At 38.5% G+C, this 21,157-nt stretch overlaps 1 protein-coding gene across 2 annotated transcripts; it reads right to left on the bottom strand.

Annotated features, from left to right (window-relative positions):
* Nucleotides 1–455: 455 nt before the first annotated feature.
* PIWIL1 (piwi like RNA-mediated gene silencing 1) lies at nt 456–20,506 on the bottom strand. Of its 2 annotated transcripts, none has more exons than XM_054219707.1 (20): nt 20,426–20,506; nt 17,385–17,535; nt 16,527–16,652; nt 14,765–14,979; nt 13,813–13,934; nt 13,345–13,425; nt 12,182–12,379; nt 11,676–11,787; nt 9,332–9,452; nt 8,596–8,713; nt 8,318–8,432; nt 7,165–7,352; nt 6,485–6,557; nt 5,939–6,139; nt 5,525–5,628; nt 4,943–5,013; nt 4,249–4,402; nt 3,202–3,327; nt 2,470–2,617; nt 456–1,721 (listed from the first exon to the last, which is right to left on the bottom strand). In XM_054219707.1, exons 1-20 carry the CDS (start codon nt 20,504–20,506, stop codon nt 1,605–1,607), a joined length of 2,622 nt encoding a protein of 873 aa, XP_054075682.1. In that variant the 3' UTR covers nt 456–1,604. The 2 variants fall into 2 exon arrangements, with proteins under 2 accessions (XP_054075682.1, XP_054075683.1); XM_054219708.1 differs by having other exon boundaries at nt 16,527–16,664; nt 17,415–17,535.
* Nucleotides 20,507–21,157: the final 651 nt, after the last annotated feature.

Raw genomic sequence — 21,157 nt, 5'->3', positions numbered from 1 at the left:
ATCGTATGACATCAGGAAGACCAAAATATTTGCCAAAAACCCCCTCTTCCACTCTGTTGCAAATTTCACGTGGAAGGAAGAGGTTGCTACAATTCTCTCAGCCTAGGAAAGAAAAAAACCTGAACTAAATATAAGTTACAGAGCTCCCTCATTTTCCAGAGCTGTTGACAGCTGCTGAATAAAGGTTCACCTAAATGCAAGACTCCAGGAGCTTTCCAGAGGTAAGGAATGGTTAGAAAGTTACTCTAGCGTGTGTCACATAATATGCCCAAAGCCCAGCCCTGCGGGATGTACACAAATGCATCTAACAGGATCAAACAAGCAAGGATTACAGAAACAACTTTATTTAAATCTCACGAAGAAAGGAACAAGGTTCACAAGAAGTTAGTTTAAAAAAAAAAAAAAAAAGCACCAATCCAAGCACTTCCCTATGCACTCGTTTGACTCTACAAAAAGGCAAAATAAAAACTCTGAAGTCAGCTTCCATCAACACCTGCTGTTTGCTTTACAAATTAAGCTACTCCTGTTGAATAGTTACCAATTAAAGCCTTAGAAGTACAATACAAACCAAGGCCTAAGTGTTTCCCAGTACTTGGAACTGCACAACCAAAAAAACCCATGACAAAACTACTTTTTTGCACATCAGTGCACTGAAATTTTTCTCATTTAACAAGCATGCAGTGAAACAATGTCAACCACGAGTTTTAGTTCATTCCAGTAATGAATCTGCAGTTGTCTATAACAACAATTAACTCACACTACGTAGTAATTATGAAGTTACAAGACTCAGAAACAGCATGTCAGTAGGACAGTCCATCACAAGTCACAGAGCCCCCCGAACAGCATTCAAGCTTAGACAAAGCCATTGCGTTTTGTGGAGACAATACTGTACCCCTAGATAATAAAGATGTTCCTAAAGCTGTGATAAGATACAGAAATAATTTTGCCTCTGACAGTCATTCCTGAAACTTTGGTAAGTTCCAGAACTTCCTCCCACTCCCCTCTGCCCCTGGGGACACACAGGTGAGCAGTTTCCAGTTCGTCTGCAAATCACTCACAAGGGCAAGTTCTGCTGCACTATGCAGTCTTAAAACAAAGCCTTGATAACCAAGAACAGCTGACAGCCCCTTTTAAAGGTACAAAATAGTTTAGGAGACAAACCTGTGCCCTCATTTTAACAGCCAAGAAAAACAAGGAAGCAACGATTGCATTTTTAAAATTAAAAAAAAAAAAAATGCTAACTAGAGAAATTTGGGTTTTGGTCTGCATAACTGTATCTCCTGTATGCTAAAAATAATTCTGTGTAAGACTTCCCCAAAACATAAATAAAAAATAAGAACAACTGATAATCTTTTATGAAGAATCCCAGAAACACTTTAGAAAAGTATTAAAAATAATATAGAGTTTTTATAGCAAGCAGAGACCTATTCAAAACACAGATCTCCTGTTTCAATGAAAATAAAGTTCCACAACTGCACATACTCATTATCCACATGTCTCCTGAGAAAAAACACCACCACAACAACAAAAACCCCCATAAAACCCCAACATTCTACATTCTCTAGAAAGGAACCACACTACTTTTTTTAGCTCGTAACTCAACTTCAAAGATAGTAAAGTCTGTCTGAAAGCAACAGGTTTGGTTCTCTGTGAATACTCTGACCTACGAGGAAAGCCAGTTTATGAGCATACTGGCAAGGAGCAGGTACTCTGATAACACCCTGCAGGGGAAAAAAAAAAAAAAAAAATTATTTTCAAGTCATTTAAATAAGCATGCATTCACTGTAACAAAGTGTTCGGGAATTCAAATGTTTGGATACACGTAGAATTTATATTCCCTGCAGTAGTTTATGCAGATTTGTGAAAACAACATTACATACACTGAACACATTAAAAAAAAAAGGGCAAAACCCCCACACCTTATAGAAGAATAAATGCAAAAAACTTCCCATCCTCCTCCTCACTCCTAAAAAGCCCCTTACACAGGTTTACATTTGATGCTGGATTTCACAGAAGGTGGGACATGGGTAAGTCATGTGATGTATTTTCAATTACTAAACTGACAAATCTAAAGCACACCTCAGGCATGAGCTGCCTGCGTGCTGATCTCTGTATGCAACAGCAGCATCGAGGGAAATGGAGGAACACGGTTCCATCTCCGCACAAAGAACTAAGTATTTCTGCAGGTAAGAAATAATCGTTTGCATCACACTCCCACATAGAATTTGGGAGTAATACTCAAAACAAGTATTTTCTAGTGAGAATAAAGATTAAGGTAATCTTCAGACTTCAGAGGGGTCACATAATTATAAAACACCCAGTTCTCAAACCACCGCTCTAGGTCCAGATGCTTTTTGGATCTGCACAGGTGTTTTAAGGACACCTTTTTCTACCTTCTTGTGGTTTGTTACTGCAGAGATGCACAATCTTAGAAGAAAAACAGTATAATTTCCCAGACAAAATACTTACCGACCAATTATAGTACATGTGGCAAAGTTTGTAGGTTAAACGTTGTAAGTGATCTGGTTTCAGACCGCTAGTGTCATAAATCACATTATAATGAGTGGGTGCAACACAACCATTTCTCACTGCCTGACTCACAATAAAGAAATCATACCTGTAATAGAAAAAACAAAACCCCAGAAGTCTGATAAAGAAAGGGCTGTTTGTCTTAGAAAAATGCAGAGCCCATGTATTTGTCTTACTTATTTTCTTCAAGTCACTTTATGCATATTGAGTAAACCCCAAAAGTATGCCTACGCTTTGGTCAGAAAATAATCAGTTTCCTCTGTTTCTGAAAGGCCAGATCTGAAAGGATGTAAATAATCTTATTATATGGAACAGATCTTACAACCATGAAGACTTCAACCATTCATCATACACAGTTTTCCCCCCGACAACCCCCCTACACAGGTACCTGGCGTATGCTCCTCAGTTGCTCCAGCACACCCAGCCATGTTTGGGTGAGTATTACCTATCACAACGCTCGGAACACCTTGCAGCATGATAATTGCATAATGAACTCCTAAAATTTAAGCTTCTTCATTTCTTTCAACTACACATTACTGTGATGTCTTTTCAAAAGGACAGAAGCGTGGGAAGTATTCTTCTACTTGATCCCACAGTCAATTTAGTATCAGATATGTTTCATTTATTATCAGGTTGCCAGTAAACAAAAGTTTTACTTCTAGACTAACTTACCATTCTGGTCTGGTAACCTCCACATCAACAACAGTACCAGGGGGTGGGTTTTTAAGTGCTCCACCACTCTGTGCAAAGAATCTGGTATTCACTCGTTTCTTCACAACTATCACAGTAAGTCTTGGACTAAAAGCAAATGAAAATAAAAGAAGAAACACAAAAGTAGTGTGAAAACCTGCACTGAGAATATTTCAGGAACAGATTCTCTAGAGCTTCAAATTAAAAGCAATTTTAGAGTTCTCCAGGGCATGAACTTTACATATAAGTCTTCACTGATTCATTGATTTAGATTAAATAGGACATTGTTTGGAACTTTAGATTTTTAGTTTCTGGTACAACTTTGATACTATTTTTCACCAATCCAGCGTATATTTAACTACGTAGGGAGACACAAAACAGACCAAAAAGGGATCTTCTAAAGACAGATCTGATTTCTACTATCTCTCTACCTCATCTTTTCATATAGAAAACACTGTGTTTTAACAGTGTTTTGGTAAAGAGCAAGCCATTAACAGAAGGTAAGCAGAAGCAGTAAGCACTTTGTCTCCTACTAGCTATAACGTGTTTTGTGCTCCGCTTGCCTGTGCTGTCAGGAAATATCTTCATTTTTCAGAGCAGATTAAAAAAACAAGTCACTGCATTTGATAAGCTTTAAAGCAGAATATTGAAAACTGTGGAACATAAGTGACTGGACAATAGACAGCCCTTTCAGAAGTGGAAAGAAAAAATGGACCTACCGGACACATGTGGTAGTAATCAGGCTATCGTAATTGGAAAAAGTATTAATTAGCATATGCATCAAGAGTATATGCATATACATGTGTATTGAATACTCACGTGGTGCATGTACGAAAAACTTTTCCTGTTCTATTAGAAGTTCGGCATCTCAAATCATGTAAATAATCATCAGAAAAGCAGTTATTTGAGCTCAGGTAAAAATAAATGAGGATGAAGAGGCAACACAACCTTCATCTGTAATCACTTTTTGTATCCCAGGGTGTATTTCTCTTGCAGTATGAAAATGGTGGTTGGTGGAAACAGACTTACTTGTAGTCTTTACCAACACTCTTCAAGCAATCCAGGAACTGAGGCACTTCGTAATTAACCAAAGTATGCAGTTGTCCATCTCCTACACCATCACGATACACAATAATACGAGAGGGCAAATACTTATTCCACTTGAACCAGTCTCTTAGAGCAGCTTAAAAAAAAAAAAATGTATATATATAAAAATAAGCTGTTAACTATAAAGACAATTCACTCCAAAACAAAAATGGATTTTTATTTCTGAAAAAACAGCAGTATGGTTTGAAACCTAAGGTCCTCACTCGTTCAGTAAGCTGAAAGAGGTATGCATCATGATACACAAGTGGTACCTGCAAGAATAATTCTGGTTTACCTGTGTACTGACTCAAAAAGAAGCAACCTAAGGAGATTATCTACTCTGCTGGCCTCTTACAGTAAGTTGTCATCCTTTAAGTCCATCTCCTTTAAAGCATTCTTTGAAGAGCACTGATAAGTAGTATTTAATTATTGTTAAGAAATATGGGAATTAATGAAAAATTGTACATTAAATGCTGTTGGTTTTCAGCAATATTTACAAATGTATTTTTAATCTGTTTTTTATCTAACTGCAAGTTAGTAATGCCTCCCCTCAAGGCAGCTGAGGGGAGGTTTTTTTGAGGAAGCTAAATTATCATTCCCTAGATCTGACTCAACAAGAGCAGAAAGCTTCCCTTACTTTGCAAGCAGGCCTTGAGCCCATCCACAATCTCTTGCCCCTGACCTTGAACAACACAGCGGGAGAACCACCTGTGAAGAACAGAATAAAAGATGACTGATGACCTTCATTGAAGTAAGCCTGGGAAGTGCTTTGAAGTGGTTTTTAAAATGGCTACAACCACTTAGTCTTTATGGCTACTGTGGGTCAAGGCAGTTAAGCATGAGCTAGTGTGCTACGAGAACACCTCCCTCAAGGCCCCTGTGGTAGACAACACCTTAACACCGTGTGCAATTCCTCCCAATCAAAGAACTTCCACACAAGTCAGCTCACCTCACAGATGAGCCCGTCACCCTGATACCCTCTATTCATCCCAGCCCTTTCCCCACCACTTGCCCCCTCTCCCAAGCACTGTGGAAGGACAAGGCTATTCCTTAAGGGATGCAGTTGAAAAAAACCAATTCACAATATATAGCTCTTATTAACAGTGTACAGTAAATCAATTTGGACACTTTCATGATGGCCCACCACATCCAAGCTACTTCTCAGTTAAGGGAAAGATAAAGATTCTTTTATTTTTTTAATTTGACATTCAAATCTTACCGTGTCATTGTTTGATTCAGGTTAGCTACAAATCCTGCGATTGAGTGCTTTCCAGACAAAGTGTCATGGTAACAATCAATTCCCACAACCATCACCTGTTTCAGCTTAAAAGGAATCAATATAGAATATGTATTAATACATGAAGACATGCCAAAGCACCTATCCTCTCCATCCTACAGTGAAACAAGATCATGACATAAGCTGTATGGTTTCAGGACACTTAAGTAAACCATGAGCAGCAAATTCTTGAATTAAATGTCTCCTTACATCCTACCTAATGTCATGCCTCTTCTCACAGACACAAAACAAACTACACAGGCAATACTCAAGTGTTTTTTTTCGGGAAAAAGGCTTGCTTTTTAAATAAGGCTCAGTAAAGAAAACAGTTACCATTTAAGAAAAAAAGTTACTTACTGGGATCTCAACACTCCAAAGTTCTCCACCCATTTTACAGTTCATTTGTAAGGCAATTTTTGTTGCTACAGCCATAGCAGTCTGAGGCTTGCTTAAAGTGCGAGCAAGCACACATTGACTGGGAATGGGACAATCTGTACATAAGTATTTCTTGATGGCATCATATTTATCCTTTCGGGAACTAGACAAAACACAAACTGCCTTTGAAGAAAAAAAAAAAAAGTGTTTTTAAGAAGCTGCATTCTCAGATTTACGTTAACAGCTGTAGTTCTTTAAGAAGAGTTTCTTACGCTCACGAGAAATATTCAAGTGTTCACAGGGAAAGAAATACCCGGAAAGTTTCAGTGTCTACACTTCAATGCCAAGTACAAAGGCTCTTTTCCAGAAGCCTACTCATAGTTAGTCTGGGTTTGGTAAGGAGTATGAGTAGCCATGCAGTAGATACTCAGAGGCCAAGAGTTTTATTTCTGAGAGTGAATCCCACTAGTCTTAAAACACCAATTACAGAGGTTAACATGATTTGAAATTACAGATTCAAATACATACTATGTTTGTGTCAGGGGTAATACATTGCTGTAAAACCCTTAAATAAGCTTCTGTTCTATCTTCTACTTCAATCCTGAAAAGGAAGACGAAAACACGCTTACAGAAAAAAGGAACTAACAGCTATTGAAACTTCAGCAAAAACATAAATGCTCATTATGCATGAGTACTGTATGAAGTGTCACATTTATAGCTGTTAATAAATGTACAATATTCACACATTTTGAAGATTAAGAGGAATCATCCCAACTTAGCCTTCCAAGAGCAATGAAATTCAAAATTAAATGCAAGCACAGGTACTCAAAGGAAGATATTTGCAATGAGTACAAATCAGAATACATCAGACGTCAGCAAGAAAATATATATTTCTTCTTGTATTACACATACAGCTCCACTTGAGAAGGTTTTTCTCAATGGGCATATCTAATACTGCTTGGTTTTGGCATGCTTTAACCCCCAGTGAAAGCTCTCACAGACGAAAGCATGAGTAAGAAAAATCAGTCACTACAGAAAACTGAACAATTTGCATATCGAAAGCAACTTTGTTTTATTAAAAAATCTCACAGATGTCAGTGGTGTGACATACAATACTATCTCCTTATTTAACAAGCCTAAGCATACTAACTGACATACCTTAGCAAATATAAAATAATTTTTTCCATCAGTTTTCTAAAGACACTTACATGGTTGCCTTGTTCATTCTGATTCCCATAGATGGTGTGACTTTAAACAGATTCTGAAGTAATGTATTAGCAATCTCATAGTTGCGCCGTGTGTATATTAATAACCAGTTTTCTAGAGGCTTTGCACAGATTAAGGGAGCTCCCTTGGTTTCCTTTGACCAGTCAGCAAACTGAGGATTGTAATCAAACTGTAAGAGATGGTAGAGAAAGAAAATTAACATCCTACCAAACAAGCTGTATCACAGCTACTTCCTGCAACATTTCAGGAACAGACTGTAGCACTTCTGCTTAGAACAAATTACTTGATTTTTATCTGTCCTTTTATTGCTATTGCCACTAATTCAAAATGAGCTTTACCCACCCCTTTCAAGAAGTCCTACACTCTTCAAATGTTTCACTTATGATTATGCAAAGACACTGATGATTTTTAGCCCAGAGAAGTTATTTGCTCTGCAAGTTTTGTGCTACAAAGACATAGCTGTTTATGTATTGACTTATTTTCCTCCCATTTTTCTTTTTAATAACATAACTGCTTGAGAAAAAGAAAAGTATTACTATAAAGATACCAGATCTTTTCAATAACAAGAGTAATAAAAGCTTTACCGAATACACAGACATACAGATCAAGATACTGTAAAATGCCCTTTTCCATTCCACATCCATTCAAAACAAACAGACCTCTACTACAGAGCAAATATGTAATATTTTATGTCAATCTATGACATCATTGAAATTTAAGTTATTCACACTGAAGAGTCACCCCACCTTTGAGTGAACCGATACTGTTATGTGTTTTATCTACTGAACTGAAATAATAAGTGGCTTTTCATTTGAAAGCCTTGGTATTTTAATAAATGGAAACTAGTTAGAAACATCTCTAGTCTCCTAGTCCGTGTATCTGAAGTGACTTTGTTTAGACAGAGGGACTGCTTTGCAAGGAAGACACTAAGGCAAGCCAGAAGAATCTTCAGGAGTTTCTAAACAGAACCTGTAAACAATTTAAGAAATATGCGAGTCTCCTGTTTGGACAGACTTGTGTGTAACGCTTTTGCTCATGATCCTTCATTTATAAACCAACAAGTAGTATTTCCTTCCTTAAGAATGTGCTTCATCAGTGAGAGATCCAGAAGGTTTTAGAAGTTGTTTTATTTACCACATTTCCTGATTGAAGGATCTTTTCTCCTTGAATAACTCTTCCCGAAAAGGATAATAAATTAGAATCAAAGCTTAAACCCCAGTCTCGGAGTTCCTTCTGAACATTGTCATCTCTGTTTAAAAACAAGATTTAAATTAAAACATGAAGAAATTTGTTCTTGCTGAAACTCTTCTTTTTTAAAACCAGTAAGATTTCCAAAGTTTTGTTGCAACAAAGAAGTTTATCATACAATTTTTCCATGGCAAAGAAGCACAGAAGATATTAAGGTAGCATACTTTCGGATGTAGTCAATAAGTCTTCCAATTTCATGTTTCCTTTGCTCAGGTGGCACTCGTGTATGACTAGACAAGTCTTTCATCATATTAAAATCATTACGCATCTTCTCAGTTAATCCTATTAACAGCAAAATATTTTTCTGAGTAAGGGTTAGACTAAGGACTAAGAAAATTTGCAAGTCATGCAGATTAACTATGTATGTAGCGCAGACACGTAAACTGGTGTCAGTAATCATCAAGGCTTTCAGATGCTCCCTGTACATACATTCACATCTGCACAGAAAAAAAAAAGTGGATTTTTGCACTTGAGAAGAAACCACACAAGACATGCAGCTCTTTATTTACATTTCCAAAGCAAAACAAAACAGTGCTGAGATGGACAGGTACTGCCAGTGCAAAGCGAGTGAGTATCTCAGAGCAAAATACATACCTATGTATCTTACAAAATTATCAATTTATCACAAATTTCTCCTTTTTAACAGAAGTTCTACCACCAAAAAACTCTACATCAGTGGGCTAATGTTGAACACCACACGTAAAGACTATGCAACATTAAAACCCCACAAACTTTTCAGCCTCATTTACATAAATAATGTTTTAGCTACAAAACTTGTTTCTAAACATACGTTTATAGAAAAAAAGACATTTCTACTTGGCAAGAGGCTGCTGTCAAAATATCAATTTCAGCAGGCATTATGGTTTGACAGTTCTTTGATATGAAAAAATGCTACAGTACCTGTTAGGAAGCACAGCTCTGGAATTAGAGCCACAGGTCCTGGCATCAAGTTTCCTCTCTTCCTCTTAGACTGACTGATCAAGACAGGCTGGTTCAAGTCGGTAATTTCTTGATTATACTGCTGTATTAGAAACACATATTGTATGTTAGTTTATTCATAATAGATGTCTTCACAATAATGCTCATTTTAGAAAATGAGTATTTTTCCTAAAACAAACAAAACCAAAACAAAAGCAACCAGCAAATTTTTTCCACTTAGCACATCTAACTTGAGGAACTGGTTTTGTCAGAAAACACTAAATAGGGAAGCACTATTCTCTCAGTTGGTGCCACCAAATTATTGACTTATAGGAGACAACAGAAACAACGCTTCTGCCTTGCTTGAGGCAGTATCACCCAGAGTATTAATTCAAGATTAGGATGCTCATTCCAGTTCAGTATTGGATAAAGTTCCTGCCCCATAGAGCAATTTAATTCAAGACATCACAAGAATCAAACAAGATGCCAAGTGAAGGCTCTGAACCTCTCAGGCCTCCTGCAACCTTTCCTTGCATCTGGCAAGAGCTGGTCTGTCTAACAGTCACTAATTCAGTTTAGAAAGAAACAAAACACAATTAAAAAAACCAAAAAGGTGACACAAATTGACAGTCAAAAAACATACCTCACAGTTTAACATTTTCTTAGAGAGAACCACACCTCAGAAACCATCCAAAAGATAGCATTTAAAAAAACAAAAAAGTGAGATCATGGGCAAGGCAGCAGAGCAGATTTATCATTTATAAACTCCATCCTGAACTAGAATGGATAATATAAGTTTTGCTTCTAGTTTATTAAGTCTGATCCTGTTTTACAGTTGAAACCGATGCACAGATTTCACAGTTATGATGGTAGGCCTCAACAGTAGAGAAGGTTAAGCTAAGAGACACATGTGTAAAATTTGTTTCAAAGAACCAAAGACATCAAACAGTAATTTCTCTTAAGATGACTGTCAATATATTCTCCCTCCAATAAATTATCAGAAAACTTGCTAAGGGTACATTCTGCCCCATCATCCAGAGCATTACTAAAACACGTTAAGCAGGACTAAACCCAGTATTGACCCCTGGGGTACACCACTAGTTACTGGACTCCAACTACACGTCGTGCCACCAATCAGCACCCTCTGGGCCTGGCCATTCAGCCAGCTTTCAACCCACTTCATAGTCTGCTCATCCAGCTCACACTTCATCAGCTTCTCTACAAAGATCTTATAGCAAACAGTGTAAAAAGCCTTACTGAAGTCCAGGTAGACAGTATCCACTGCTCTCCCCTCATCTACCAAGCCAGCCATTTCATCACAGGAGTTTATCACGTTGGTAAAGCATGATTTTTTCCTTGGTGAAGCCATGCTGACTACTCCTGATTACTTTCTTGTCATTCACATGCCTGGAAATGGTTTCCAGGATTAGCTGCTCCATCGCCTTACCAGGGGTCAATGTGAGGCTGACTGGCCGGTAGTTGCCTCTGTCATCCTCCTTGAACTTCTTCAAGATAGGAGTGACATTTGATTTTCTCCAGTCCTCAGGCACTTTTCCCCTGTCACCACCATCATGCAAAGATTACTGACAGCGGCCTCACAATGACAAGAGCCAGCTGCCTCAGTTACTTGTAGGTGCAAATCGTCAGGCCCATGGACCTCAGTTATGCCTAATTTGCTTAAGTATTCCCTGACCTGATTGTCTTCCACCAATGGTGTCTTCCTTGCTCCAGATTTTCCCCTGGTCTCTTGGGCCTTGGAATCCTGAATAGCAGTCTTGCTAGTAAAGACTGAGATGAAGGCAGCATTAACTACCTCGTCTTTTTCCACATTCTGCGTCACCAGGGGCCCTGCCTCATTCACAGCACCGGGGTCAAATTTTCCCTAGTTTTCCTTTTGTCGCTGATGTGCTTACAGAAGCCCTTCCGTTGCCTTTAACATTCCTGGCCAGATTCAATTCCAGTTAGGCTTTGTCTTTCCTAACGTCATTCCTGCATGCTGGGATAATGTCTCCATGTTCCTCCCAGATTACCTGTCCTTGCTTCCACCTTCTGTATGCTTCCGAGTTTTCCCAGGATCTCCCTTGTTCACCCAAGCAGGCCTCCTGGCATTTTTGCCTGACCAACTATGCATTGGGATGAACTACTCATGTCGAATCACACTGCACAGGTTACTTACTGCTCTCAGATTATATAGTATCCATTAAAAATAAAACTCTACTAAAAAAATTATGAATTACAAATCCATGCAGCATAAGTAAACCTCTAACAATGCTCTAATGTTTAAAGTTAAAGCATAACACACACACTGACAGTTAAGCTTCCATACCCTTTTGTAGTAGTCCACATAGCTGATCTCAGAACCATCTGCTTTTCTAAAGGTACACCGTGGATTGGCATCCCAGTCAATGTCATCAACTCTGTATGTTCTGTTATTATACCTAAACAAACAATTTCATCAGTCTTTTTTTAAATCTTAACTCAAATAGAAAAGAAATAGAACTGTGTGACAAAAAAGTTAATAGCAATACTCACATAAGTTGAAAGTTCTGCTCCTGTGAGGTGCAGTAACTTCAAGTTTTCAATTGTAACATGCTATCAATTCTACTAAAAGCTAAATTGTAATAAAACCAAATGAAAACACAACTAATCCAGTAGGTACTTCCTGCTTTTGTAAATGCTGTCACCTTGATTAGTTTGCTACCTTGACAATGATAAAGTTTTCATGCTTTCTGATGCTTCATTATATACTTCGGGACGTGGAACACCCGAAAAAAAAGAAAAAAAAAAAAAATCAGTAGATCTCCAAGATGACAAGAGTCCAAAGAGACTTACTTTGTAAGAACAATTAAACCTATCAGCTCCTTAGCACACGCATCTCTAAATCTTTGCTCTTCAACCTGGTAATACAGACTGTACATAAAATCCAACACTGTTTCACTGCGGAGAACCTTATAGCTCACATCTGTACATAACATAATGCTTTCCTCATACTGGAGGATAGAAGTTGTGAAGCCCGGCCAAACCATCAACCTGTCAAAAGAGAATATACAGAACCTTAGCGTGCTTTAAAACATCTCTGTTCTCACCCCTTGAGTTATTTCTGTTCACTTTCCCAGACACCACAAAGCAGTCAAGACACAAAGAAACCATTACCTAAGTATAAACAAGCTCCTAAAAGTTAACAAAACAAAAAATATTTTACACATAGGTATCTTTAGTCAAGATAAAAGAAGGTTACTTGAATGATGTAGCAATATAACTGAAGTGAAAGAAAGGATGCCTCAAAGCCCAAGAAATCCATTTCATGCTATTAGTCCTAAATAACTTACATACAAAATGTACAGGTATTCAAGACACTTTAAAAAGAAAAAGACCAACAGTTTATCTAGTAGAACACAAGTTTCTTCCATTAACCAGGGTATGCAGGCTAGGTTAATGGCAAGGAGTACACCACAGCCATATGATGGGGCCCCAGTCAAACTCAAGCTTACTAATTTGTACGATAGGCCTAGGGCCAGCCAGAAGCATCAGTCACATTGTAGGGGATCCTGGCAGGGAACAGGGACAAGACATGACAGCTCACAATAGGTGAGTGCCAGAACTACCCATCAAGCGGGGTATGGCCAGGTATGAATTTACACAGCAGGCTAAATGGCCTTCAGAATGAAGGCTGCATGCTCCTGAACTTCCCCCCACCCCCCAGCTTTTTTTTTTTTTTTTTCTTTTTTAAGAATTAAAGTATTCAGAGATCTCAGCCTTACAGACATTTATGCATGGTTTCTGACATCGCAATAAAATGTAATAGCAGAACACACACTGGTAATGAGATCTTACACATAGAAGAAACTGAGGTAGGAGAATGAGGTCTCATGCTTCCCAGAAGTAACAGTTTTTAAATCCATGGTTTTCTTACAAGATGAGCTACCAGAGCAGTATCAAAATATCATCCTTTCTCCCTTCACATCTCCTAAACCCGAGTATACCCTTTGCCAAACCTGTGTTTAGGGATGCTGATTGGGTCACTGGGGTTGTAATAATTACGTCCAATCTGCTGCAAATTCAACATCTTCAACAGCCTGTAATTGAAATATGGATGTCATTTACCATTATTTATCAAACTATGCATGGTCCTGCACTACTATTTGCTTTAAGAGGCAAATCCACAGACACAAAAGGAGGGCAGAACTATATAGGACTAACTGCCTAGAACAGCACTCCAGTGTGAATGTGTTTGCTAAGGGAAAAGGTATAAACTCATTGCACACTAACATGTGCCAGAAACATGCATATAACTGCACATTAAAATGTTGCCACATGTGGTTGGCCACATAGTAACAATAGCTACAAAGGCTTAAAAATTTACATTTGTAATATTGATCTGTAGTCCATTCTTTGGAAAGAAAAAACTTCAGTCAGATATTTTTAGAATGACTTCTTATAAAGACATAACTTGGACAGCAAACCTTCTAAAAATGATGTTGTAAAACTGCAGACACGTAGGTGAAGTAGGTGGCAACTCATTAGTCAATGTGATTGTTATCTTCACATCCTCTCCATTTCGAGTCCTACTAAACACTTCAGTAACCTAAGAAAGTGAAGATAGGTTAATAAAACTAGAGGCAAACAGGGTTATATCTGGACTTTGCTCCATTAATATTGAATTGAACTCATACATTAACATTATAAGTAATAATTCAACACTTAACTGAAACAGGAATTTGATTTCCTGCTATGACTGTAATCTACAGCCTAAAATCCCTTGTTCATTTGGGTGAAGACGACTAAAGGAGTAGATTGGAGGCTACTCCCAAAGCACCTAAATTCAAGATGAAAATAGAGAGATCGCTTACCAATTACCATCGTGCGAAAGAGACTCAACTTGAGGAAATAAACTTAATATATTGCCAATTAAGATATATATTTAATTACTGATTCAGGTACTGAGAGGCAAAAAGACAAACATTAACACACATAGTGAGAACATCTTCCTCCTCTCCTTTTTCCAGGTTCAACTTCACATCCCCTAACCTCTTCACACAGGGCCCACCCCAGACCTCCACTACCAAAATCTTGCCGCATACGCCCAACACATCCACCCATTCCATTATGCTGGATGTTGAAATATAGAAGTTATGAAAAGATCTAAGCAGAAAGAAAACTAAAGGAAAAATACTGTCTGTACTATCCACTTCTGTGCAGAGGATTACTCTTGCCTGCAGAACCTGTGTAACAGAACCAGAAGTTTACTATCGAATTTCTCTACACAAGCAAATTAGCTTATACTAATACATTTGATCCAACTAGATGTTGCTCACGGCACATCAGTTCTCTAACTTCACCCAGACCAGTAAGAAACAAGAAGCACCACAAAATGCAAGTCAAAATAAAAAATAAAATAGCATTCTCATATCACACCTTATTCCCTAGGTTTTTTGGCAAGAATAATATTGATCCATCAAATGCATGTGTCTTTCCAATTAGCTCTTCATGCTGAAAGAGCAAAGCTGATCGAAGACGGCGTGCTTCCATCTCAGGATTATAGCAAACATGGTACTGATATAAAGCCCACTGGGGTCGAGACATCAAACGAAAGTAATTTGTAGTTAATTTTATCATAACACCTGAAGAACCTAAAATGAGAGGCAAGCATATTAGTAGTTACAAATTTTTACCAGTTTATAGTAATTCAACAGCTTTGAGAAATTTAAAAAAACTAAGGCATTCACACAAAGATTAGAGGTCAGCCGTGTTCTGCAACAGTTCAAGCACAGTAAGCTGTAGCAAATGCTCTCATAGATGTAGTGTTAACATAGACATTCACCCACTTATTAGAGCTTTTTATAATTCCTTCAGTTGTCAGGAAAACTCTCACATCAAACAAGATAAGCATTTTGATCAGTAACCTGTCCCCAAAGGATTAGTACCAGGTACTAGAGAGATAAACTTCCACCAAAACATAAAATTCCTTTGTGGATAAATTAATCTTTCTTTACATGAGTCATAAACAGAACAAAAACTAACAGAGTATCAATCACTAGAGATATCCACATTCCCATTCATATGTGACAAGATGACTTTTTTTGGTATTTCAAGATTTTTCAAGCAAACAAGCAAACAAACAAAAAGCCCACAACAGTAAAAACTAGCTCCAGATCACTCACTTAAAGTATTTCTTCCTATTTTTTCATTACAATTTCTTTTAGACTTAAAGACACAAGTCTAATACAAAAAATACATTGCAGAAAATTACAGATCATTCACTTAGTTTGGTTTTCATTGCCCATTTTTTTTTCCTATCGAAATACAACACCCTAGATGAAAACAAACAAAATCCCACCACATACAAAGCGCGTCTATTATGCCTGAAAACTGTACAAAGCTATAGAGAAAACAAAAGACCAGCAATACAGCTGCCTACTAAGTACAGCAATCCGTGATCTAGCATCAACTTGGCTCTAGATAGAAAATCTAGATGAGAAAGATAAGAACTATATTGCTTCCGGCACAAAGTGACTTAAGCAGAACTAAGCCCTACCATTCCTGGGACCGTGGCACGCTCCTGTTATCATTCAATTAAGCAAAGGTAGACTACAGTTGCTGTTATGTTGTGATGTCTCACAGAGTCACTTGCAGTACAAAACTCATCAGCACAGAACCTACACTGTTGAACATTAAAATAACTGCATTCTAGCAGGAAGGCAGGACCACCATGAGAGCCTCCTTTTACATCTTTTCATATGCATGATTTCATCTCAAGGAAAGAAGCACATCACCTTTTATTTTTAACTAAAAAGTTTCTTCAGGTCTCAAATTCCACATTTATTAGGAATTTATCTTTACAAATTCGGTTAGGTCAACGTGTTACAAACCGGAACTTCTAGAATCAAACCTCGAGTATCCTGCTTGGAGAAGTGGACATCAGGAACATACAAGGATCATCACTTATGCCTAAATAGTTGCAATTCGAAATACCACACAACTTCTGTCTGAAGCACTTTGCCATCTTTGTCATCTTATTGCTCCTCTTCAGATATCGGGAGCAACTTGTAACTTTTCTAGTACACGATTTATTTTTTATTTTTTAATTTGGCTCTGTAGGGCATACTAAAAGCAGAAACAAAGAAAACTATTTTTCATTTCAACTTGCTTATATGTCTATAGTCTAATCTGAACATACCAGTTTTTGATTCTTGAACATGCTCTATGGCTTGCCGAGTATTTACCCCAATGTCATGGAAATCTCTACGACGTCCACCCCTGTCTGCTAAAGACAACTCCTGAAATCCTGCCGAAATCTGTAATCCTATTGTTTTGAAATTTGAGGAAGAATTACAATCAAGTTTTATATACCAATAAGAATTAAATACAATTCAATTTTGAAAGTCATATATATATACAAAATTAAGAGAAATCATGCATTGTTAAGTTTCAGATTTTGCTATGTAGTAAATTCATTTTAAAATAACATTCAGGTAACACATATTAGTTTCCTAATATTTACAGACAATTAACTAGTAAGCATATAGAACCAGCTCACTAGGCAGATTGAAAAAAAGATGTAAACCTTCCAAATCAATAATCTCTCCTGCAAACACAGGGATGACTGATCTTTCACTTCAGCTGGCACCAAAATGTTTACACTGTGATGCAAAATAGGCAAGACAGTTTAATTTTCTTATTAGTATTCAAGAAAAACAATGACGTATTACCAAAATGAAATTTACTGTTGGTATTCATGCAGTTAATCGTGCCAGCTACTTTCTAATTTATTTCTTTAAACTATTTTGATAGAAGAGAGGGTACAGATGGAGGAGAGCAAACTTAAGGTAGTTTTCAAAATTCCTGGCTCGGTTATACTGCACCTTAGAATGACAGTACTACCATCACAAGGTATGTACAGTGAAAATTTCCAAATCTTAGTAATAAATCTCTTTTTTAAAAGAAAAATTAGAAGTACAGGCTAAAGAATGTCTTAACTGCATTCTCTTCAAAACACTTGCTCTTGTGGGCAATGAACTCTTTCACCCTTTCTGACCTTCTGGCTTTCTCCTGTTCTGGCCTTGTAGAACACTCTGAGGGCCCCTTTGTCGTCCACGGCCACCAGGTGGTTCTGATACTGATGGAGGAACACGTGGCTGCTGAGGTTGCCGAAAGCCAGGTGGCTGACTTGGCAAAGTCTGTTGAACCTGCAATAGTTGGGAAGAACTCTTGTACCACAGCTGCAGAAACAGCATACTTCCAAGAGTACAGCAAAACGAAGTCACTACCGAAGTACAGAACAGTCAAATACCCAAGTGTGGCAGTTACATAAGCTTAAATCTATTTTCCTATGTTAAGTAGCAGAGTTATTACTCTGTATGTCAAATTCCAAAATAATGGGGTTCAGAAATTTTTTTTTGTAAGTTAATACCCATTTAACTAATAGTAAATGCAAATCTTCTCTTTCTAAGCTCTAACTAAAATTTCTGGACTTCTAATTTTTAACAACCCCTCTGATACTTCAAGTAGCTGATTACTTATTGTCTGAAAACAGCTTTTGTAATTTTAGTGTCTAGTGAATAAATAATAAAAAGAGTGTCATGCCTGGAAGAACTGCAACACACAACCTTCAGCCATGAGCACTCCCACAATTCAGAGTTTCGTGTTACCAGATTGCAGTCTGCCCCACAAGTTAATCCCCCCAGGAATAATGAAGTTCCCTACTTTAAGTGTAAGCAAGCAAGAGGCCAACATCAAGGATGATCACGAAACCTGAGCTAGAGGGCCAGCCTGGCTCTGTCTTGTCCTACAACATAGCAGTAGGAACTCCCTGAACCAGTGTCACGCAACCTGCCAGCAATCACTCCTGGAGTTCCTCTACTCCTTTGCTCTCAGAGCTCTTGGTACATGTCTTGTCATTCCCATATGCATGTTCTGACCCTGAACACAAGATCAGTAATTAAGCAGGCCTCTCTGTTCTTATACTCTCCACCTTATTTTTACACGTTATAAGATCTGTCAGAAGTATACCCTAAGAAGTCTGTAAACACCCGTAAGTACTACTGCAAATATCAATGCACACAACCCTAAAGAGGATATGTGAAAATTATCAGAGTCCAGTACTATCAAAGTAACAGCATAGCATCACAAATCTTTTATGAATACTACAAGGAGCAAAAAGCAGTTGATGTGGTTTAACCCCCCAGCAACCAAGCACCAGGCAGCTGCTCGCTCAGTCCCCCCATGGTGGGATGGGGAAGAGAATGAGAAGAGTAAAAGTGAGAACGTTCTCTAGTCCAACAGCTAAGCACGGAGCCCCACTATCCTGAGCTGACTATATACCTTTCCCATCCATTAAAGGATCAGAGTAGAGCTCCATGTCAAGTCATAAACCGAAGCAAGAGATTATGTTTGAATAGGGTTCACTGCATGGGTGAGGGGAATGGAGTTTTCAACAATCCTATCCTTCACAGAACCACAAGGTAATTCAGGCTGGAAGAAACCTCAGTCAGTCTCTAGCTCAACCTCCTGCTCAAAGCAAGGTCAATCATGAGGTCTGATCTGCTTGCTCAGAGATTTATTCCATCTCCAAGGATGCAGACTACACAACCTCAGCGGGCAACCTGTTCCAGTGCTTGACCATCCTCATCATGAAAACATTTTTCTTTATGCCCAGTCAAAACAACTCTTGCTTCTGTTTGTGCCCATTGTGCCTCAACCTCCCACCATACACCATTACAGAGAGCAAAGCTCCATCTTCTTGGCATCCTTCTTGGAGGCTGCAGTGTCCATGTTGGGAAGGACTTCCCAGGGATCGACCAACCCTATCCTCTTTCCTACCTCTGCAGCAAGAAAGATCCCAGGCCTGCCAGGACATTTGTAAGGAAAGGCAGGCCCCTGACCTCCTTAAATCTCACTCACACTTTTTGATAAAAACCTCAGTAATAAGAGCTTGGTCTATCATGATACCTCTGCATCAGTCCAATCTAAAAGTTAAATGGTATGGTTCACTTCTACAATACATGGCTAGTTATTCCCATCTTCCCCTGCAACAGAGGGCACGCCTAAGCCCTCGTTTTCCAGGCATCTAATATAAACCCTCTTATTCATTCTGCAACCTCTTTTCAACATGTCTTTGGAAACATTTCTGGAACTAACCCTCTTGGAGGGAGATACATGCAGTCTACAAAGCGGAACAGTAGCAGCCTATATAGAAAAAAAAAAACGCAAACTGGATTTTCTCCACTCAGACTGCATCAATATTCATAGTCCATGTAAAGTACCTAAACCTCACTGTTTCCTTCACTTTCCTCCTCACCCCCAGCAGGGCATCGATATCACCTCCTGACTTCTGCTAACAATTCTATTCAAGTCAGAGACCAAGTTTCAACTAATCAGGTCTCTTAGGTTTACAAATTCTGCTCCAGGTTCAAGAGGTGCATCAATGCTACTGCTAATGCAAGACACAATTATTTGAGAAACAGAACTGTAAACTACCTTCTATCACAATTTAAACTCATCTGACACCGGCAAGAAATGGACTAGGAACACTCCTCCAGCCTAATAGTTTTCTCAAATGAAAGCAGATTACTAAAAACTGACAGTATTTGAAGAACTGCTTTAAAGATCTCCAGGCACGTGGCAGCAGCTGCAAATAAAGTACTAGGCAATTTCAAGCTACAATTTGAACAGGGTATATATGCACACAACAAGCCCTAAACATTAGTTCAAAGGCAGAGACAGAAAGTCCTTGATACTAAAATTAAAACCAACAGGAACAGGTCAGAACACCTGCCAGACCCAGGTTCTGCCCAAATATGCAACAGCAGCCTAATATATTCTGCTTGTCTGCAGAGTATCAGAGTGGACAAAGCAGACTATGACAATGCCTTCCTATTTCCACCAGCTCCACATAGCTCTACTGTGAAAACTGTATTACGGTAGAGTACTTGTTTGTAAGTATACAAAAATTTCCTGATATAATATATACATAAACACATATATCATCTAACATATATACCAGATATTAAAATAGGAATTAGTTGAGCTATGACATTTCAAAGCCTAGCTTGCTAATTAAAAAGAGATGCAACTTACAGATGCAGCTCCTACAGAAGGAATAGCAGCCTCCTGTCCTGGAGGTCTTCCTCTTGCTCTGGCTCTAGCTCTTCCTGTCATCTTCTCTTCTATGACAAACCACCTTCAGCATTAGTGTTCAATCTCCTTCCCCATCCTTATTCCATTAAGCACAACGAGCAACACTACTGCCTTTGCCCTTATTTAATTTAGAATCATAGAACTGCCTAGGTTGGAAAGGACCTTTCAGATCATCAAGTCCAACCATTTCAACTGGTTCACTAAAATATACCCTCCTCTGCAAACTTCCCTGCTCTTGGATCTCCACATTAACACAGCCACAACAAGTAGTGTGGGGAAGTTACAGCTTCTTATAGTCAAGTTTGAACCAACTGGCACAGCCCATTACAAATTCTGGAGCTGCGAAGAAAGTTGACTAGATTGGAGAGCATGGCAGGATCTGAAGCCTCAGCCAAGTGTAACTCGGGCTGATGTTACTTTCAAGTTACACTTGAGACTCAATTTAGACTAATTCATTACATTATTCTAGGCGCAGCGCACACTTCACCCAAAGCACACACCAACCCTGACTGCCCCATCACCTCCCCAACGATGCAAACTGTCCCCACAGACCTGTCCATCCTCTCCTCCCAAAGGGACCTTTCCCTTCCGTGCAGGCTCGGCCCTAACTCCTCCGCCGGCCTCGAGCAGTTTGCGGGGCCAAAACCCGCACCCAGAGGTACTCCCCACCCC

The sequence above is a fragment of the Rissa tridactyla genome, chromosome 13 (genome assembly GCF_028500815.1).
Source record: "Rissa tridactyla isolate bRisTri1 chromosome 13, bRisTri1.patW.cur.20221130, whole genome shotgun sequence".
Classification (NCBI taxonomy): Eukaryota; Metazoa; Chordata; class Aves; order Charadriiformes; family Laridae; genus Rissa; species Rissa tridactyla.
Note: the sequence above shows the minus strand (reverse complement) of the source record. Positions and strands in the feature narration are given on the sequence as shown.

Coding starts and splice junctions, on each gene's coding strand:
- PIWIL1 (XM_054219707.1), bottom strand. CDS start 20,506: ATGACAGGAAGAGCTAGAGCCAGAGCAAGAGGAAGACCTCCAGGACAG. Junction 16,653..17,384: donor GAACAGGAGAAAGCCAGAAG/GTCAGAAAGGGT, acceptor TCAAAACAATAG/GATTACAGATTTCGGCAGGA. Junction 5,629..5,938: donor TTTGGAGTGTTGAGATCCCA/GTAAGTAACTTT, acceptor ATTCCTTTTAAG/CTGAAACAGGTGATGGTTGT.